Source organism: Harpia harpyja, chromosome 1 (genome assembly GCF_026419915.1).
Source record: "Harpia harpyja isolate bHarHar1 chromosome 1, bHarHar1 primary haplotype, whole genome shotgun sequence".
In the NCBI taxonomy this organism is placed as follows: Eukaryota; Metazoa; Chordata; class Aves; order Accipitriformes; family Accipitridae; genus Harpia; species Harpia harpyja.
In genome coordinates this window covers 75,160,499-75,183,116 of record NC_068940.1, presented here as the reverse complement: position 1 = coordinate 75,183,116, position 22,618 = coordinate 75,160,499, and the positions used below count along the sequence as shown (strand labels likewise).

Sequence of the window (22,618 nt, the reverse complement as noted above, 5' to 3'; positions counted from 1 at the left end):
CTTCCCTGTCATTTCTTGTGCATGCATGCCATGAGGTGGGCACATTATGGTCAAACAGGCTAACCCGATACCATGTATCAACAGCATAATTAACACTGATACATTATCATTGTTTAATAGAATCACCAGGATGTCATAGACTTTGGAACTGCAAAGAAAGTTACGTAGAAATTCTACGTTTTCAACCATATGTGCATTTATTTTTGACGTGTTTTTATCTTGCCTGCAGCAGTAGCATCTAGAATTTAGGATATTCAGATTCCTTATATCAAAAGGGCATTTTCCGAAAAGTGAAAATATGGCTGTGTGCTGATGGGTGTAGAGAATATGTATATAAGAGTTCTCCTAGCTGAAATATAAATAAAGTAACTCAGAAACCCAAATATAGCTCAGCTTGGATTTCTTGATAACAGATGATCCCAGGTTTGAGTTTAAAAGTGTTTCACATTCTGATGTGATTTACTGGGTGCATTTGCCTTTATTTGTGCGACAGAAGTAGTTGGCCTGAAATTTGCATGAACTCTGGCAGGCTCGTAAGTGGAACTTTCGCTCGTGTATTCAGTAGAGAAGAAACAGTGAACACTGTAACATTTAAAAACTTCCTGGCTATAACAAATTAGATGGCATTTATGTTTGTGTTTGTTATGACTGTTTGACTCAAAAGCCTAGTTGCAGAGAAGGAATCTGATTTTAGTAAATCAATATAATAAAGCCTTTGATTTTTTACAAAAGCCAGCTAGCTGTAACTTCAGTGTTGGTATTTCAAGGCCTCTCACTGATATTTTAGAAGTTTGTGGTTGTTTGAGCTTCCTTTCCGGGCCCTGGGGAAATAAGAGAATGGTAAATCAAAGCCCAGATCGCTGTTTGCATTTATTTTACTTCTCATTATGACATGTATGCAAACACTTAAAAGAAACAGGGAAAAGGTATAATCATGATAAGATCCCTGTTATAGAACAAAGGGGAATAAATTTCTAGTCTAATTTATTACACTTCTCCTTAATACTATAAACTCAACTGAGTGCCTCATCAGGTTTGACAGTTCACTTATACTTCTGATTCAGTGATAGTACTGTTTAAAATAATTACTGACTCTTGAAGGATAATCCAAGAAAATAACTGAAAAGTATTTTTTCTGCTCTGAAATGTGTCCTAATTTCTTGTCCTTTTCCTTTCCAAGCGAGGAATTTTTAAAAGTACAAATTGCAGTCGAGTACTTAACTGCCATAAAAAGTCATCATGTTGCCTTTGAAAAAAATCTTCCATTTGCAGTTGCTGTCTTCTTTCTGCTTTCCTTGCCTGTGACAACCAAAATCCAGAGTACGATTGAGGATATATAACTAATCAAAAACATTAATAACATTCAGTGAAATCTAAGTGACACTTTTTTCAGCTCGGATGCATCTTTTAGCGTAATTGTGAGAGTGGAGAAAAAATTCTGCTGATTTTAAATATTGTAAAAAAGTTTTACAAGTGTCATCCTAAATCTGGATGTTTTTGTCCCCATATTAAAATGAGACGCTCTCAGAGCTGTCTTCTTTCACCCCTATACTCGTGAGAGATTCTGCATCAAGCTTCTCAGGTGGCATGAAGAAGCTCTGCCTATATTGAAGTTAACAGAGGAATGACAGATTATGCCAGCTGAGAATTGAGGTACAAGTTTTAGCCACCAGAGCTGGGATTATAAATCATCCCATGGGAGGTAACCTAACCTTTCACAGTTTATTGATCATCTGACTTGTACCTCTGATGTCACTAGTTATTCTTAAAATTTTGTCTTCTTGCTCCTGCAGTCTGCCGCACAGGTCTTGCCATGGCACAGCTTCCCCCAGAAAGCCGCACGCCACCTCTCCTCTGGGGAATGGGCTCCAGATTATGAGATTTTTCTGCAAGTTTGAACATTGAACAATTGCTGTAGTAGTTTTCATGCCAGACGTCATCCTCTTTAGTCATGGCTACTCAAAACCACGTTGCTCACTTAATTTCCCAGCATCCTCACAATGGACACATTGCTCCTCTATTAGCTCTTTATTTACACTGTGGCCTCACTGCCACCTTATCAGTGTGCCAGGGCTGCTCTTAGATTACAGAGTGAGCAATGCTCCTGTAATGCTGCTTCTCAGCACAGAAAGCTCGGAAATTTTAACTCTTTTTCCTGCACTCTATCTCTGGTCAGCAGCTCATGTCTTATTGCTTGGCCAGTCCTTTTCTACCCCATCTCCTGCCAGTTACTTTGTGTCTCACCTGCCTGCCAAAGTTTCCCTCCTACCCTCTGTTCCTTATTCCTGCAACTTTCAGCCTCCTACGGTATTTCATTTTTTCAATCTATGTTCAAAGACACTGTTATGGCCTTTCAGGTATCGGGCTTTTCAAGTCCTGAATGAGGTGGCACATAAATCTGGAGAATTCTAGGTTTAAACTGGAGCATAAATTTAAACTACTATCTTTATTGGGCTGGGGAGGCATCTTCCACTCTTTCCACCATTTAGAGCTCTTTTCCTGTAAATTCCTGAGTGCTCTGATTATGTCATGATTGACTGATGGCTAATCCTGTAAAAAGGAAGGTTTTTCACTTTCTTTGAATGAAGAGGCCAAATAGAGGCAGTTTCTTTTACACTAAAATGTGCAAAACTGTTCTGGTTTGTTTTCATTTTATGAAAAGCATATGAAAACTATGAAAAGTACTGTACAAGTTAATAATAACTTCAGGTGGGCCCTGTTTTGTAGAGCAGAGTTCAAAAGAGTACCACTAGTATAAACAGCTCTCCCATTCTCTCTTCTCTTTGTAATACTTCACCAAATTGATGTCTGGGGTAAGGTGTAGCCATTTTTTGGCAGAACGATTCTTCTAGATTTTGCTTGTTTTGATGTGTTTTCAGGAATATGCTTTTATTGCCTAATACTGAAGTTGCTAGTTGGAGGAGCTTGTCATCTGTCTCTTGTCACGTGTAATCTTCATTTAGCATTCCGACTTTTGTAGTCCTCCTTGCTCACTTCATAAACCTTAACTGCTTCTCCAGTAAAAGGCTGCCTTGGATGACCAAGGCAGGAGAAAGGTCCTCACCCACTTCATGCCCTGTTCCTCTCTCCAACCTTCCTTACTGTCCCAGCCCAATAGTGTAACCAAGAAATTCCTTTGGGAAGGGGTTGGCTTGAATCCCTGCAGTCCCAGCAAATTCACATGGTTCCTCTAATAGTAGGAATCATAAATGTACTAGATGAGATGTTCTGGGAAGCAAGTCTACTAGGATTCTTCTTCATTGCATCTCAGATAAAGAATGGTGACTGTTCAGCTGATGGCAGCATACCTTGTTTAAGTTCCTGTTTTTAAAGATGGCATAAATGTCTGCCAAGAAAGGTAACTACAAACAAAAAAAAGAAGATTGCCTTTCTCGGGAGATGATGGTAAGAAAGTGGGCTGTTTTATTTTCTGATATTTTCCCTTAGCACTTGTGATTCAGAAGATTTGTGTATTCTAATACATCAGAAATTGAAACTAGTCACAGGAAACAAAGCTTGAAATGCCATCTCTCAGTGAAAGACTTACAGTTTTTCAGTGATTCCCATTTTAAGGAATGGTTCAAAAAGCAAAGCCTCAGGGTTAAAGCAAGCTCTTTTACCTCTTTTTACATATGCTCCAAGCATCTCAATCTATTCAACAAGAACAAGCATGCTGTTTTGCAAGTATCTTATTTTCTTTCCACAAAATGTCAAAAGCACTGTGGGAAGTGCCATCTATGCAATATAATTGATATGGACGCTCTTCTGAGACTATTTTTGTTGTTATGTTTCAAGATAAAGGCAATTGAGTATTTTTAGGAAAAATAAATACATACACCTTTTGCAGTGTGTTGTAGCTGAAAATTAAATATTTTTCTACTCAGATTTTGGCATATTTCCTGGAATCACCGAGCTTTCAGTAACATTTTTAGTTAATATTCTGCAGCCTACTGTTGTATTCACCGCAGCTGACATGAGCTCAGAGAGTTTGTCTTTATTTAACCGTAGAGAGGAATCCCAGGCTTGTTCTGTAGTCAACAGAGCTGTTAGGAAGGATCTGCTGCAGACCGCAGTGGAGAGAGTGCAGGCAGGGTCCTACTCTGAATCGTGCCTGCTACAACATCGTTCCATTGGTGATACTGGAAATCCTGCAAAACAAGGCTCCTTAAAGTGAAGTTAGCCTTTATCAAGCTCTGATTAGTATTTTCTTTCGTTATCCATCCTTTTCCTTCTTTGGCTAATATCTCGATGAATCCTGTTGTTGAAGTCCTGTATCCCATTGCTTCTTGTGATGTTTGGAAGTTGAGGGCACTGATTAGGACGTTCCTTTTCTACCTGAAAAATACATACATCCTTGTGTAGAGGGGTGAAAAAACATAAAAAGCCCCAATGAGAATAAACATCCTGCACCACCTTTGCTCTTTCGAGACTTAAAATTGCGTTGGGGTGGCGGGCGGAAAATGCTTCTACTAAAAGTCAAAGCTTTTAAAGACACTCATCTTGATTCTCTGCTCCATTACACATTTTTTACACTGATGTAGCTCCACGGGGCTGCTTTGTCTCTTTCTTGTCAGCTGGTAACAAGTGAGGAAAATGTAAATGGCCTGTGGCATTAGGACCGCCTAACAGACAGTAGCAAACCATTCAGTTTGGTGATTTTATAGTTACTTGTTTAGAATAACTTCATTGATTAGGTTGACTATTATCCGGCTAACTATTAGCTATTACAGTTTTAAGACAGCAATTACCCCCAAAAGTTAGTATTCACTATGTCAGCAGTTACTAGTAGTATTGGCGGTAACCTTACTGTTAGCAATATTTATGCCAGGAAATAAATGCTTGTCTTATTTGTCAGTAAAAATTGGCGTTTAAATGACATGGAAGATTATGTGTTGATTTCTATGGATTCAAGCATCTAGAACTACCTTAATGTTTATTTTCCTCCACAGTAAGAAATGACGTAAAGTTGAACTTGATGAAGTAGATATTCCAGCACTAGATTTATTGTTTGAGTGTGTGAAAATTCTTGAAAGTGTGTATCTTATCAAACTGAGCCTGATTTCAGCTGTACGTTTTACTAATAGTAGAAGGAAATTTCCATCATTAGAAAAATCTGGAGGCCTCCCCTCACGAGAAGTGCTCTGAAAATGAAGAAGCGGGATGCTCGTCAGAGATAGGAAGTATAATCAGCCTGAATTGCCATGCAGACCTGTAGGGGTTGATTTGTAGCCAATATCTGCAAAATAAACTGCAGGGTTCAGTTTGCAAACACTATTGCAAACCAGACCCTGCAGGGTTTGCCAAGCTCCAGTTACTATTATTCCTCCTAGTAAGGCTTATTATCCTGTCACAGAAGATGTAAGAAAATCCATCTCTCCACTTTAAACATGATAAGCCTTTGTCACCTACAATGCAATTAATGTTAAAAATAGAAGAGCGCCGATGATAAGATTGTGACTTGCAGGCAATGAGCCATTGTCCAAGTACCGGAGACTTATCTGGAGGGCCAGTCAGCCCACACGGTTTGCTGTCAGTTTGCTGATTGCCATTTCTGTCCGAGTTTGATGAAATATTCATGTCTTTGCTCTGCTCGCTGCAAGCACTATTGATTTCTTGTATAAACGCGGCTATATTTAGTCTAGACAAATGGAATGTGGATTGCTGCTGAATAAATGGGATGAAAGGCTGGGGGTTTGCCTGTCCGTTTCTCTTGGTCTGTGGCAATTATTTATAATCAAGAGTAGTTTTTGTAAGTTAAAGGTGATTTTTTATAATTTAGTGATTAGTCTCAGAACAAAAGTAAGCAGTTAAGACACAATCATTCTGTTGGGGTAGCAGGTTAAGAAGGCAAATTATGCTTTGAGGTTTTACAATCACAGTTACTAGGTTTTTAAAAAAAAAACAGCCCAGGAAATTGTATGTTTCCAGAATTTTGAGAAAAAAGAACATGATCAGTAGAAGAGATTTGGTGCCTCATCTCTTGTTTTTATAAAATATTTTACTAGTAGATTTGATCGTACAGTTACAATTCAGTTCTCTCCATTTGCTGCAGTTTCAATTTTTGCTGCTTCAGTTTTACTGCTTCTGCTTGCTAGAATATTTCTGTATCATTTTGGTTTTCTCCTTGAAAACAAATACAGCTGTAGCAAAGCAAAGGAGAAAATATGCTTAAAATCTTGTTCCCTAGTCATTTCCGACAGCATGTTTGTTTTCAGTTAATAATCTTATTTTCCAATGAAGATAGTGGAGCAGTAGGAATGGGAGCGAATGTGTTTGTGTTCCACTGTCCTCTCGTGGATGGAATCAGAACTGCTGAGCTTTAGCAGAGACCCTCAGCTGTTACTTATTTTCCTCTTGTAGAAATGTTACTTGCTAGTTTTTTGTTCTTTTGAAATAGATAAAGTTACACTCTGTCTCCTCACTTAATATGAAAACTTGAGCTTTACAAGTATTGTAGTGAAATTCATCAAACCTCTCTCTTCTGCTGCTTTTTAGTCCCTTCGATTTAAATAAGGAGATAGAAAAACACAGGATTTTTCATTAAGTACTTTAGGGCTAGATTAACAATATATACCATTGCTGCAGCAAATTGGAATAATTCAAGATGTTTTCATTTTTTTACAAGCCATATATGGTATGTTATGTCTAATCCAATCCAAGCATGGTGGACACTTTTCAAAAAGCTGTATTAAAACTTCTCAGTTTCCGGGTCAACTTATTTTCCTATAATTTCATATGTGTTATTCCTATGTGTTTGCCAGGTATATTTACATGCAGTAGCTATATAGCATTAGGTAGCTGTTCATGTGTAACAGCATCCTCAGAAAATCTACACGCTGCTTTGGAAAATCTCTTGCAATGCAGTGAGAACTGGACAGCCTTCATCTTACACTGAAGAAGTGCCCTGAGTGTTTATTGTGAAGCATTGATAGTGCCTAGGAGATTCTCACTAAATGTTGCTCCATTAGGCTGTGACATTAGGTTTTAGAACTGGGTTGCTTGCAGAATATTAATCTGGGAGCATTTTTGCAGAGAATGGAAAGTAAGTGATAAAATAATTTGTAAAATCTCCAATTGCTAGTAGGAATGTCTGAAGTTTGCATACAGCGTAGAATGCATTAGTGTTTTGTTAGGTCTGTACATTGAAGCAGTCTTTGAGTGAAATTGGTCTTTTCCCCAGCAGGAATGATCTCTGTTTTCCTTCTCCAGTTATATTTAATATATGTACATTTTGTTGTTTTCTTCCCACAGTGGATGTAAAGTCGGAGGTTCCCGTGGGATTAGAGCCTATCTCACCATTAGACTTGCGAACTGATCTCAGGATGATGGTTCCCATGGTGGACCCAATTATGCGTGAAAAGCAGCTACAGCAGGAACTACTTCTGATCCAGCAGCAGCAGCAAATTCAGAAACAACTGCTGATTGCAGAGTTTCAGAAGCAGCATGAAAACCTGACCCGCCAGCATCAGGCCCAGCTTCAGGAGCACATAAAGGTAGCAACATTTTTCATTTATCCCTCACTTTATCTGCAAACCGAATATGCTTAGGCAGACATGAAAAGGGAACATGCCTGAAAGGTTCACTGTGACTGACAGATGGTGTTTAAGTGCTTATTTCTCTGTATTTGGGTGATAAAAGCCTTTTCAAGCAAAACTGCTAGCACCGACCAGCGAGTTGCTCACAGCAGACCGAAGCAGTACGATGAGAATCATCAAGCTCGTGAAGCCACCACATCCACAGAAAATCAAACTACCTATTTTACAAAGCTGGATTTTCAGCCAGACTTCAATATGGCTGTCTTTTCTGTATGTGCAGTTTTGAGTATATTAAAAGACTGCTTTTTGGGGCTACTATTTGAGTTTGTGCCCACAAACCAAACTGATAAGCAAGTGCATAATATTTGCATTTGTAAAATGGAGGCAGGCCCTGAAAGTGTTGTGTTTTCACTCTTCTCTGAACTGCCTCATATTATGTAAAAAGAAAATTATATATGGGATTACATGCACTATGGTTGGATTGCTATAATGGATTTTGACCATGAATTTATGATCTTGCCTTTCTTTTCATTTTTTCCTTCTGATCTACTTGCCATTATGCTACTGTGCTAAGCTTCTGCTCGATGGAGCTGACAAATGCAGCGGAGCAGAGCAGCCAGAGTTGGGTGATGCACTGGCAAAGAACCCTGTGCAGTTTCCAGGCTTCTTTGCCAAAAGAGAAAGAAGTGAAACCAGAGCAGCAGGCTGCTAGCTGACATTAAAATTCATTTTAGTGACAGCCAGTAATGCACTATCCCGCTTAAAAGACTGGGGAAAGTCAGTTAAGAGATGAAAAGAAGTGTAAGCACAAAAGCAAGCACTGATACTCAGTTATTCAAGGGGGTTGTTTTAGCCAGGACTGACCTAGAAAACAGTGCAAACTGCACTTTCTCATGTCTTTTTGTTCTGTGCAAGTTACAACAGGAACTCCTAGCCATTAAACAACAGCAAGAACTCCTTGAAAAAGAGCAGAAACTGGAGCAGCAGAGACAAGAGCAGGAACTGGAGAGGCATCGCAGGGAACAACAGCTTCCTCCCCTCCGAGGCAAAGAAAGAGGCCGAGAAAGTAAGAGCCATTGTACCATGAATCCTAATAAGAAATTGATCTATTCCCCTTTGCCTTCTCCCAGCCAAAATGGACGATGAACAGGAACATGAAGCAAGCCTATTACTGTGTGAAATACACAACTAGAGAAGTTGAGGCTGTGCTTGCAGAAAGGCAGGGCCACCTGCTGCACCCACAGAAACACATTGCTGGTTTGTGTGCAGACTTGGAGGACTGTAGGAAAGCACACTTTGACAGACCTGTGTATATGTCTCTCAAGAATCTAGCTCTTTTTATAAAAAAAGAGGGAATTTGAAAGCCTAAAGATTCACTTGAGAACTTCATTCTGAAGAGCTTATTTCCCAATACAGAAAGCACCACAAAACAGCAAAAAATCAAATTACTTGCTGATTAACTAATTTGAGCATTGTTTCAAGATTGAAAATATGACAAAATATTGAAGAATATCTTTGGCTGGGACTTCTGAACACTTTTGCTAGTACTTCTTCAAACTGCCTTGTGTTTGTTCTTGATGCCATTTCATGAGGCCCAACCAAGGGTTATTTCTAGCTCACGTATATCTCAAAGGCAAATGACAGATATAAAGGATACTGTTGGAATTTGGTGCTCACTAGAGGGAGACAGATACAAATAATTCTCCTTCATGAGGTCAGTTTAAAAATCAGGTTGAAGTACGTTGTGAAGGTCTTCAAAATGAAGCTGCCACCAGCAGATATTGTTACTTGCCCTGCTGAAGGACCACAAGAATTAATTAACAAAGACCGAAGCAGAAAAGAGCTGTACATTATGCTCCTGCCTTTTTTTCTTGGGTGGAAAAATGTATCAGTTCAACAGTTGTAGGTGTACCACTATATTGTAGGCTTTAGAAATGAAGGTGTCTACGGTGCTTCCAGTACTTTGGTGAATGATGAATCTGTGAAAGCATCACCAGCTTATTGACCTAGAGTGGGAAGGTGGCAGAAACTGCAGGAACAAAAGGTTTCTGTAAGTGGTATGAAAAATCAGCCTCCATATAAACAGTTGGGCTTTATTAGTGCTCCCACCAAAGGAAAAGCAGTGATGTGAACTCAGTTGTTCCCTTCTCAGTTTGGCTTGCTGGGTGGCTGTTCAGTATGTAGCTGCCAGCCAAGCAGCACTTGTGACCCCCCAGGCCCAGCCCCAGCATTTGCTGCTGCTGCTGATCTACTTAATGACTACAGGAGGGAAGAAAGGTGCAGGAAGGGGAGTTAGGGTCTGAAGCTGAGGGGTAGTAGAGGTATTTTATGGGAACTGGGTCACAGGGGGACATGCTCACCAGCTAGCTGTGCTGTGTCAGGGTTGGGTGACCAAATACTTAGAGTATCAGTATGCCTTAGTGCTGCTACTTTAAAGAAATGTTTTTTCTTCCCTTTTTCGTCACTGTTTATGGAAAACTGAAGAAGAAGATTTTTCTTCTTCATGTTTTTTTAATAAAGAGTGTTATGGCTGTGAGTAAAGAAGCATGTCCCATGCTGCAAGTAGGAATTGGCAGTTTAACCTGACATTGACATGCCCTACTTCTTGTACTGTATTGAGCTGGCCACCAAGAGAGGTCAAACTGCACTGTGTCTTCCTGGTGGTTTGGTCTTTCTGTTGTTTTTGTGTTGTAAGAGTAGAGTTATCAACTAAGACTCATGTTTCAGACTGTGGTCTGTCTTCCAGACGTCACAGGTACAGGCTCTTAAGTGGCTTGAATAAAAAGGCTCACTGCTGGCTCTTTCTACGGCATTCTGCTCATAACCAAGACAGTGTTCCGAGGACAGTTTTGGTGTGCTATTACTATTTACTATTTACTAAAAGATAAAACATTCTTTAATGCAAACTCAAAGTGACCTTTTGTCACTATCTTTTTAGTTCTATCCTTGGTTTTGTATTTGGGAATTATTAGGAAATAATTTAAATTCTGTAGATATATCTGCCCTGGATGAATAGCCTCATCTACTGTTGAAATACTCCTTATGACTTCACTGAATATCTGGATTATGGCCAACTTCAGTTGTCTACAGACAAACAATCCGAATGTTACCTCATTTTGATGGATTTCCAACAATATTTTTTACAGTTTACAACACTTGCAGCAGCAAAACTCAGGCTTTTTGTGTGTGTGGTTTGGGGTTTTTTTTTCTTTAAAAATGTAATTTTTTTAAGTAAGATAAGATATGTTCAATTCTTTGTGTCTTAGGGGCAGTGGCCAGTACAGAAGTGAAGCAGAAACTTCAAGAGTTCCTGTTGAGTAAATCGGCAACAAAGGACTCTCCAGCAAATGGGAAGAATCATTCCATTAGCCGCCACCCCAAGCTCTGGTACACGTATGTTCAGTATTAAGCTGTTTCCTTGTCTTGTTGAGGTATCTGTTAAAACTTGCCAGAATGCTTCTTCAGCAGGGTTATTGAGAGTCTGCCTCCAGAACAAGACAGAAGTTCAACCAAGAAGTCAGCAAAAAGTCAGAAGTGTAATATTTCTGGTTGAACTAAAGAGTATTTGGGTGTTCAGTAATGAGACGAGAGCTATACAGAACAAGATGCTCTCAGAAATTTGTATAAAGTTTTTATTTCAACTGCTTCATCTCTTGATGCTATCACAAGTTTTACAACTATACCTGTCATTTTTCCAAGTCTCTTCAATTTTCGTAGTTAGAACAACTTTGTGTTTGATTTACTTGGGTTTTGAATTGATCACAAAACTTGTTTCTTCTTGAAGAGATACTGCTTTCCAGTGAAGTTACTCGAATGGTGCAAGTAACTCACAAGGATTTTGAGAAGGATAGCGGTCATTTAACTTTTCTTACCGTGATGGATTTTAGTATCCAAAACTGCATATTCTTATGATGCCTTGGCCTTGATAAGAATCTGCTTAGACCATTGAAACAAGTGATTTTGTTGAGTCCTGTAATGGGCCTATTAACATTTTAAGAGTTTACAGTTTTTATCACCCCCCCCCCTTTTTTTTTTTTACTGATTAATTCCTTTTTAACTTTCTTATTACAACAGACACATAAGTCATTCCAACAAAATGAACTCTGGCTGCAATTCTGAAAGACTTCAATGTTATGTGCAAATTGGCCTTCAATAGGATGAACAGAAGTGCATATGGTACACTAGATTTCTGTCTTGTACTTGTTCTCTTTAAAAAAAATTACTGAAGGCCTGCCCTTGGAGTTTCCATTCTGAGCTAATCAGAGCATTGTGGTAACATGACTTAATATATAGTTACATTGTTTCTGGTGGTTAATTTTCTTTTTTTTCCCCAAATAATGTGTGAAATTATCTTGAGTATGTAAGATTTCTGGACTAATAATCCAAGCTTAGTTCTGAGACTTCAGATGAGTGAGAACGAGGAGCTCTGCAGAAGATGTCTTCTGCTACACTAAGGAAAGTAGTGCTTCCTCTCATGGTAGTGCCCCTTTTGACTTGATTAACCACACTACATTGGAAAGATAGGGAGAGACTCTGTAAAAGGCCAAGTAAAATTACGTTTAGATAAACACAAAGTTTGAAAGTTTCCCTCCTTTCCCTCTCTCCCCCTCTAAATAGAAAAATCAACCAACCAAACAAAAAAACCCCAAACCCTGTCTCTGGGCCAAATGATGCAATTTCTTTGCAGTTTGCAGTTTCCGTGTTCAGAAAGATCTACCCACACTATTTCTTTCATCCAGCAGTTGTCAGAAAGCACTCTTCAGCTTGGAGCTTCTCTGCTGACGTGAGTGCTATGTGCTGCCCAGTGGTGTGCTCACAAAACTTTCAAACTGAACCGAAATGCAAGGTTTTATCTACCTTGTGCACTAAATATTTTGGTTTTTTTTTCCAACAGATAATAATAACAACTCGATATTTCTGGTTAGTTTTATACGAGGCCCCCTGCCCTGAAAATCCCCCACATTTTCATAGAAGAGGCTGGATCAATGTACATCTATTTGTATGTGATAAACAAGACTTAAATGGCTTTTGCTGTGCCTCAGCTGGTTCGTATTAAAATGCAACAATCTAAAATGGTCAATTCCCCAAACTGGTGACAGATCCTGTCTGTAGGTCAACGTGACTGTTATCCTATGTGACTTTTATAATGAGTACAAAAAGCGCATTCTTGGGAATCCCGAGGAGTTCCATAACTTACTGTAAAAGTGAAATTGGTTACATGAGCCTGTGGTTTGTGCACACTTAGACAAACGAGAACATAAACACAGCTGAGACATGTGTACAACATGTGTAGATAGTTACTGCTGGTCACCTCAGTGACTGCTAATTTGTGACCTCTCTGTGTCTGCTGCAGGGCTGCCCACCATACCTCACTGGATCAAAGCTCTCCACCCCTGAGCGGGGCCTCGCCACCGTACAAATACACTTTACCAGGAGCGCAGGATGCCAAGGATGATTTTCCACTTCGTAAAACGGGTGAGTTAGCGTAGTTTATTCAAGCCCCTTACCCAGCAATTCTCCCACCCTTTATTTTAACCATGCTGTCCATCAGCAAGGCACATATCATAATCCAAAAAGCCTGCTCAGGATGATACTATGGGTAAGTTCAAAGATCCTGACTGCATCTTTACGAGGTCGGACTGACGACATGGTATCAAGAGTCGGTGTTTCCCAGTGCTAACAGCTAGTGCAAGCTTCAGTCCTGATAGATTTAGTTTCTAAACAGACCATCATTTCATGGATCTTTTATGGCATTATTTTCTTTGTCTCAATATTACTTCTGGGTTTAATAGCGCTTTCTCTTTTGCATGGTATATACAGTATTGGTATGCTGCCTTTAGACAATATTTTTCAGGACATTTTGAGGGGAATTCATGGAAAGAGGAGGAATTGGATTAATATTATATTTTGTGTCATTGGTTGTCACGGTTTGTAGGCATATACACATACACACGCACACATTTGTGTGTGCTTTTTACACATAGGAATGTGTAATATTGTACAAGGAAAATGTTCGTTGGAACATTTCAGAATGTTTCAGAGGATTTAGCAACTGAACCTTTTGTCTTGACAGCAGGTGAACTGTAGACTTGACTTTTTCTGCACCATAAAGAAAGCTAGAAGGATGGTGGTGGAATCCATGTGGCTGTTGCCTCAGGTCCTTGGTGCAGTGACCGGTATCCAGGAATGCAGGGAGACACTAAGAGGAGGGGAAAAAAAAAAGAAAAGAAAACATAGATCGCTTATTGCATGAGTCTGCTGTTGAGTGATATAGTTACATTCAGAGAGAAAGTCTGACCCCCTACTGTGCTAACAGCCTTTGAATGTGATTTAGCCACTGGGAGATTGAAAACTAACTGCAAAACTGGTACTGACTTGAAAAGAAGTGGCATTTGGAACCAGCATACATTCGGAAAGAAAATCCAGTCTGTATCTAATACTTTGGGGCAGACTCTCTAAGCTCATATTATATCCCCAAATATTTTCAAAGGAATGAAAGCATGAAAAGCAAAATGCTAATTTATTCTAGCTGAATTACTCTTTGTACAATATGGTGGCAATATAACAAGATTCTATAAAATCTTGTTCAGGCTATTCAGTCACAATAAGCCTTTATGTGGTTCTCTGCTTAATACCACTGTACAACATATATTTTCTGTGCCAATTGAATATTCATTTTCATTTTTTTAAAAAAAAGGGTACACTATACATCTTCTAAATGCTGTGAATTCATCTACATGTTTTTGAAATGCAAGTTTTAATTTTTCTTCCATGTTTATATATCTTAAATGTTATGATTGATATTTATGATGTGTCAGACTGTTGATCTGTAAAACAAAACATTTTCAAACATTGTAACAGTAAAGTTCTCGTGCAGCTGCTAATACTTTTATATCTCTGTGGGGGTTTCAAAATATTCCTTAATTCAATTCCCATTGTCTGCATAAGACGACTATAATATAATTAAATCCAGATGTTTTCTATATGTTATTCCAAATATTTGGGCATGCAATGCATCGGTTCCAAAATTGAACAAAGGACATGATGACTCTCTGAAAAGATATCTACAGAATAAATAGACAAATACTAATATAATCATTAACATAACCATTTCTATGACATTTACATAGCGATTCTGATAAGCAAATATAAATGAAGTGTACAACATGTTGCATGTTAGCAAGGGAGTATATTTGATAGCTCTCCACATCCATGAAAACAGCAACTGTTAAATATCCTGTTTACACGTCCAATCTGTCTGTATACTAGAGTTGTTTAATTCCAGCCTTCACCAACATCCCCACAAAGGTTGCAATGATTGTTCATCAGGTTGAGAGTAAAAGCAGCAGCAACCAGATCGACACAAGTCAAATGACCCTAAATTGATCTGGGTGGTTATAGGCCCATCCTCCAGGCAGAGGGGACATTGTGGAGCCTGTGCCATCCTCATGGGACCTCACTAGACAAAGATGTCCCACGAACACTCATGTATATGGACAGGCTATAAGCCTGCAGAAATCTGACCTTTGCCATGAGGGGCGAACCTCTTTTCCTTTCCTTTAGGCTATGAACGCTTGTTGCCACTGGCTCCTGGTAAACCCTCTGTGGTGCTGAACCTGCATGAAGTCAGCAATTCATATGAAAGCAGACTTCACATTCCTTTCAGCCTTAAGAAAGGAATACCTGTTGTGGGTTTTAATTACAGCTTTGTTTTGCTTCTTGATTTTATTTTCCATATTCATAATATAAAAGGTGGAGGTATCTTTCTCTTCTCCAACTTTAATATAAATGCTCTTGGAAGATAATTCTGATTGAATCAGTTACTCTAAGATCAGATTTAATGGGCAGCAAAGCTGAATGATTCTCTCCTGACATCCTAATGTGTTTTTCAGTGTAAATCATGAGTCTTGCTTGCTCACTTTCTTGTTCAGTAATTTATTTAACCTTTGCCTAATTAGTCCTGGAGTGGCATCTCCTTATTAATCTTTTAAAAATTAATTCAGAAAGACTATGGTAAAGAGGAAAATATTCTGTGCAGCTTTTACTCTTCTAGCATCTGGAATGATGGGATGCATAGATAACTAGGGAAAGACTTAGGAATCTTGCTCTTTCTATGTTTACAGTTAGGTACCAGAGTTAACATCCTAGTGCAGTGACTATGGTTACTCAGTAACACTCTGAACCATGTGATTATTCCTTTCTGTGCAAGATGCAGCAGAACTTGTCAGCAGTGGCCTTCATACAGCTTAGCTGCGTGGAGGATTGGGACTGTCCTAAGGGCTAGAGGCCAGGATATGCAGCTCTTTGCACAGCTGCATTCAGATGCTCTGTGTTGACAGACTTTCAAAAGAGCAGAGCACGGGGACCTATTGCTTCATTGGACAGATAAATATGCCATAAGGAGAAGCTACATATCTGTAGCTAAGAGCAGAATTTAGCCTAAACAGCATAAGATCAAATTTTAAAAATGCCCACGATTTTCACCATGGATACCAGTCATAATGTGTATTTTCAGCAATGCACGCAAAAGCCTGAGCAGCACATGGCTCATTAACTTTCAATGAGACTAATGCATCTAAATTACCCAGAGAGGTTTGAAAATTCCTCCCTATTACTGAATACTTTTGAAATTCATACTGACTGTTGTAAGAGCTCTGATGGGAGCTGTGCACTTTTGAAGACCTGATCATTTAATATGGGGAAGTTTTGATTGTTGAGCTCCATAATTCTATGTCTATCTATCCGTGGAAATATTATCTGCTTGACGAGGTTACTGTAAAACTAACAAAAACGTAGCAAACAACATGGGTTTGATAGGGTAGAAGTTCTTTTCAAATGAAGTGGTTTGGGTTTTTTTTTACCTTGTTGAAGTAAATGCAGAAATTCTGGCAAATGGCCATACCATTTGCATTTTCTTCAATCTGTAACATTTCATTTTCTGTGCGCAAGTGTTGATGCAAACCAGCAAAAGCCAGTAAATTGCAATAAAGGTTAGCTCTCTAACCAAAACTGCGTGCTTTTTCAAAATGTTGCTATAGATGGAATTTCTGCATTTTGCCTCAAGTTTTGGCTTTTGTTGGAAGAAATTCCGGGGACATCATCATATCAAGTATAAACTATTTTTTCTTTCCTGAGTTTAGCACAATCATGGCAGAATGGGAATGTCAATCAGTGTTTCTATTTATTTTGGTTTTATGCCAGTTGAATCTTTCCTTGCTGATGGAGTTGTAAGCTTACAACCTGCATTTTGCTTGGGGATCTGAAGATCACTCACAATAGTACTATTTGAGATGATGTTTGTAGCTCGCTTTCCAAGAATTGGAAGCATGCTCAATGGAAATAGAGCATGGGGTTTTTTTAATAGCAAATAGTACAAGGTTCTTGCTTGGAGGGGGGAAATTATGTAATTTCATACAGGAAAGAAGAGGAGATGAAGGATTGTTTAATATTGTGATGAAAGAGAGGAAGAAGGCTGTGCTGCACAGTCATGAAGATCACTTTGTAAAAACCATATGAAGTTAACCTGATTAGGCAGTAGAATAACAGCATAGCTCTTGTGTAATGAGAGTGAAAGATTCCTGAATAAGAACTCAGCAGATGTATTTTTTTTTTAAAAGAAATTAATTAGAATATTTCCTTACCATTATTCTTTCTGCACTTAGCGACTCAGTAATTTACTGGAGCAGTTGAAACTGAGAAGAAAAACATTTTGTGTGTGAAAGTTCTTCTCCCTTTCCATTTTGTGCCACCAAATTCCATTTCTGTTTGCATTTTCTAGGAAAACACTGTCCTGTGAAGTAACAGTATATGAAAAAGCTGGATTTCTTTTGGTCTTTGGTAACAAAAAAAGGCTTAGAGGATCACAAACCCTCAATTACCAGGTCTGCCAAAATGAAGAAGTCAAGCTCAGTAGAGAGAAGCATTATTTTTCTCTGAGTTTATGAGTGAGCACAATAAATGGGAGAGGCACTTTTTTTATTGCAGCAGGGAAACAAGGCAAACATGATATGATTCTCCTCATTTTATCCCATTTTTCAGGGATGCTTAGTGTTCCTGCCTCTCAGAGTCCTTGTTTTCCTGGGTTAATGAACAGTCTTGACAAATTTGGACTAGGTGATGTGCCCAAAGGAAATCACTGGTGTTTATCACAGAGTGAGGGGGGGGGGGGGGGAAAGTATCCTGATTCCCAGCCCTTCTCTTTCTTGACTTCTCTTCCCATTAATCACCAGACGTTTTTAACCTTCCTAAATTCACTATCAATAACTTGAGAGGACATAATTAGTAGTAAGAGGTTTTAGAAAGAGAAGAAACTTTCACTTGCAATTGAAGAGTGAATCTGAAGCAAACTGTTGTTAACAGCTTCTTCCGGATTCATGTAATGAACAGGCCAAAACAGAGTTCAGCCCCTGGGAGCCAGCAGCTCTAAGGAAATGTAATACCCTCGTAGCTACTGTGCTGGGCTGCAGTCATCTTGGGTCCATCAGGGTTCTGCAGCCTCCTAAGCTGGGGGTGAGGAGGGATGCCCTGTCACTCTAATTTAGCTCAAGTTAAAGGGAAAATTTTTTGAGATAGCTTAAAACTAAGTAAAATGAATGCTAGGGTAGGCTTAATGACACTGTCAGAGAGAAAAGAACTTGTGTATGTATGCTTTGGTGTCATGAAAGCTGCCAGGGCCTGCACCAGGATTCAACAGGAGTTATCACCAGGGTGATGCCCGTAAAGACCATCATAGCCTTCCCATCAGTGCAAGACTCTTCCTCTAATATATTTTATTTGCTGCTTGTTTTTCATTGCGGGAAGCGAAGGTTTTATGCGTGGGTGATTCATACTCAGTTTCAAGATGACCCAGATAAAGGTTTTTCACCGTATTTCTGTTTTAGCAAGAATCCCACTACTTGTATATACATCACTTTCTTTCTTGCCAGTAATTACTCTATTGTGCTAGATACTGAACCTTCTTGATGGCTAGACTAATTACACGATCTTGGTCTAAATACTTAGTTCTCCTTTTACTGCCCAATGCGTAGCCAAAATTGAATTACAAAATTCTGCTTCATGTGGTTGCATAAAGGTTTTCTTACACAAACCGTGTATGTTTTCAGAAATGTTTTATAAATTAGCATTAACAAGTAGCTTGCGTAACTTTTGGATAAGCAGGTAATCAGATACTAGACACCTTTCTGACTTTTGAACCTAAAGGAAACAGCTTATATAAGGAGCAGGGAGCAGTCCTAAAATCTAAAGCATTTTAAGAGCATAATGTCCATTGAAAATGAAGTGGAGTGGTTTTAATGGGCATTTCAAAGTCTGTTCCCTCTGGATAAATAAGTTACAAAATATTGCATATAAAATCTCAGACTCTTTGAAGTCAGTAGAAACTGTCCTGTTTGATTTCAGTGGGACTAGGATTTTTCTTCCACTGTATCTAGGGCAGAGACAGTTGAAAACTTTTAGAAAAGTAAACAAGAACATCTAAAAGATGGCAAAAAGAGAGAAACAGACAGAGAAGTGAAAAGTGGAAATCACATGGTATCAGATCATCCAAAATAGAAGATGTTGGTTAGTAAAGATTGCACTTCTCCAAACTCCTGCAAAACATAGCTTCACTGAAAAATCTGTTCAAACCCACAACTATAATTAAGGGGTTTAGCTGCCAAATAACATGTTCTGGCTAAAGCCAAGTAAGTATTACAGAGCCATTCATGAACAACGGCATAAGCTTTGTACTTTGCTTTTGATTTTCTCATGGGAAAGTAATATAAATGAGAGTGATACCTCCCTGTTGGCTTTAACTGTTAGCAATGCAAAGCATGCTGAAATTGTACATAATTCTCTTCCAAAGGAAAGGAAATAGCATTTCAATGGTTTTCCTCAGTGTCTCGTTGAGTTATGGTGGTGCACAATTATTCCTGTTAAATTACTCTACCAGATGGAAGGTTACATTGTGTATTTAGCTAATTGAGTTGTAGGGGACTGGAATGATATCCTAGAGCATAAAGAACCTATCTAAAAGTAAACTTGTTTTAATTCAGTTTTGTTGTGAAGGTGCAGTGTCAATGTCTAATTAAGACTTTAAACAGTCTTCTCCTCACCTCACTTAACATGGAGAGATCCTTTCACAGAGTCAACCTTGCCCACAGAAGTTAGGAAAACATGTTTTGAAAGTCCAAAAAACTTTGGGTCCAATTTTATCTTCATTTGTCTTCAGTGGAGCTGAAGCGCCTTCCTACTCTTGAGCTGAATTTGGCCCATAGTTCTCATCTGCTAGGAAAGCAAGATATACTGTGTTTTGGTTGCTTTTGTTTTCTTGGCATCCTGTACTCTGTGTTGTCTTTGGGCAACTCCAAAGGGTATGCTTCAGCAATCTAGACCTGCCCAGCTCTTATCTACTGACAACATTGATGCCCTGTTAAACTGGGGGAGAAGGTGACGGTGTTTCATCATGAATTTCTGAAGGTTGATGAAATGTTACAGTGTACTTTTTGCCTGCCATCGATGAGTTATCACTGCTGGATATTTTCCTAGATTAAAATCTGTGGGATTTAATCACCCTATTAAATAATTCCTTCTTGTATGGGGCTTCGGGAGCAACATAATCATGAACATGATTATTCTATAAAAAATAAATCATGTACCTAGGGGTCAAACTGTGACCCTGCAGAAGCCTCAACTTTTGGGGCTAGGGGATTATCTCTGGCACTTCTTCACTGAAGAAAGTATTTTTTCTTGTGCAAAATTAGTGATTCAATGGATGTTGTAGGAGGATTTAGGCTGAAGGGTGGGATTTGCTATATTTGCAGAAAGTATGGTATTATATTCCCATTACTTCTTCCCAGCTAGAACTGACTGGTGTATATGGTCAGAAGTGGGAGCGCGAATAACCAGTGGAGACTTAACCAGAAGGACTGCCAGTCATGCATATCGAAATTTGGTTATTACCATTCAAATGAGGGATGCCCTCTATTAAATAGCCTGTTGCACCTTCTTTCTCTTCTAGACCTCCTGAGAACTCAGATATGATTTGGCTTCCATAAGTGCTATAAAATTGCAAAAAAATTATAGAATTTGAAGATGTGCAGGGAAGATGAGAATTAATTTTAAAACATCCTTGTTCTTTTATTCTATGTTTCAAGACAGTGTAGTATTATTTGCTTTTTAATCCCCTATTTATTATTGGAAAAGGATATTAGTTTACATGGAAGAAGATTAAGATGGACCTGACATAGCAATAATATGCCATGGTTTCAGCAGACTTGACATGTAATGAGGACTTGAGGCCCAGTGAAACCATGGCCTCATTGAAACTGCTATATAGCCCAGTGGTGCAAATGCAAGGAGTTGCTGTTTCTGTGCTAAGGAATAGAAATTGTTAAGAATTCTATCAAGAGACCTGTTCTTTTGCCTCACAGGTTACATGCAGAACAAATATCAACAGGACATCTATTGCACTGGTCAGCTTTTAATGAAAAATACAAAGATCTCTAATTCTGGCTAAATGCAAGCAGTACACTAAGTAATTCCTCCATGTAACTCAATAAATCATTCCTAGAAAGATAACACTTGTTTGCGTGGATAATAAAACAAATTTTATATTTCATACCGATTGCAATGAATAAGAAGGAAAGATTAGGTATTTAAAACAGCTTCAGGGAATATTTCATTTTTGAACCTTCTTTAGGAAATCAATGAAAATTTGCTAATCGTGTTAAATTGGCTTCCTTAGCCTGAAGAGAGCTGAAGGGCTGCGAGATCCCCTCTAATCTAATTAGCTCTTTTACCATGTGTTTCACTAAACCTGTTTTTTTATTTAGGGAATGGATATTTACCTTAGTCTGAATAAATAAAGCATTCTACCTTTTACAAAAGTAAAATAAAGCAAAGGACTAAAGGGTTTCACATATGACCAGCACTCTCCTTAAAGTGAATGGTTGTACAGGAAACAGTTTCGGTATATGCTGAAAACACATCAGGTGATGCAAGCCGGAAAAACAAAGCATCTCCATCCTGGACTGCTGTATCTGGTGCTCCAGCCTTGTTGGGACCACCCAGTGGTCAGGTCCGTGTAGTTCGTGGAAGAGCATTAGAGGGCATGTAAAAATAGCTTTCAGTCTCATGAATCTAATTTAAAATTCTTTCAGAAATGGCATTTTAAAGCACCAGAATTTAGAAATCATTGAATCTACAGAATTGTACTACATGCTGGTATCTTCCAGTCTGTCAGCCAGCGGGGAGGATGTCCATGTGTTCATTGTCCAGTGTTGTCCAGTACTGGGACATGGCCTTCTACAGCAAATGTCAGTCAGTCATGTATGAAAACAAAAAGTCATTGCTCATCTTGCCTATGCCTAATATATTCAGCTCTGTGGAGGTGGCTGAAGCAGTCTGTGGCTGCCTACAGGAAGCCAGAGCAGAAGTCAGAAACTCCACGCAGAGCAGAGACTATTTACATGTCTGCAAGAACCACATGCGGCAGAGGAAAGGCTGAGAGACCATCAGGTCTCTCAGAAGGACAAACTCATTTGCAGCTCTCCACAAAGTGGCTGAAGAAGCTGGAAGCGGTTCTGGTCCCTGACCTGTGTTCTCTGCCTCTCTAGCTTTCTGCCTGGCTTTGGCTGCATTCAGAGTTATGGTGAGGAAGCCCAGATTATCTTCTCACTTATCCTTTCTGATGGTGCATAGGGGTATCTTGTGCCTTTCATTCTGCCTACATCACTGAGGGGGAAGCTGGGAAGCCCACTGCCCTCGGACTAGCTTCTTAAGAACCTTAGATATGCCTCTTTTGGCTGTTTTTGTTGCTGCAGTAGTAAGGTGGGATTTGACTTTTTCCTTGATCTCCAGGTCCTGGCATGGCACAGACAGGCAGGCTGCTTTGTTACTTATGTGTGTTACCATGGTGACTGTGAGCGCACAGCATGGACCAGGAACCTGTTGTGCTATGCAGTGGACCCATAAAAATGAGGATCTCTTCACAGTATGTTTTCTTCCATTTTGCTCCTCCTGCTTCAAATGAAATCATGACAGAGATCTCAGAGTTACCTCATTATCCACATTCAGTATCTTCTTGAAATTCTCAGTTGCCACAG

General features: G+C 39.1%; 1 protein-coding gene across 17 annotated transcripts in view; it reads left to right on the top strand.

Moving 5' to 3' along the window:
• HDAC9 (histone deacetylase 9) overlaps positions 1–22,618 on the top strand; it is a 498,787-nt gene that overhangs the window by 256,902 nt on the left and 219,267 nt on the right. For 11 of the 17 annotated variants that reach the window (XR_008237086.1, XR_008237087.1, XM_052800654.1 and 8 more), the window contains 4 exons: positions 7,252–7,493; positions 8,451–8,601; positions 10,802–10,928; positions 12,889–13,010. Coding sequence is in view for 15 of the 17 variants with exons in the window: in XM_052800654.1 (XP_052656614.1) it covers positions 7,252–7,493; positions 8,451–8,601; positions 10,802–10,928; positions 12,889–13,010 (642 nt within the window). In the remaining 2 variants the exon portion in view is untranslated. The remainder of the gene's footprint in view (positions 1–7,251; positions 7,494–8,450; positions 8,602–10,801; positions 10,929–12,888; positions 13,011–22,618) is intronic. The other 6 variants (XM_052800595.1, XM_052800703.1, XM_052800591.1 and 3 more) reach the window with 3 other exon arrangements.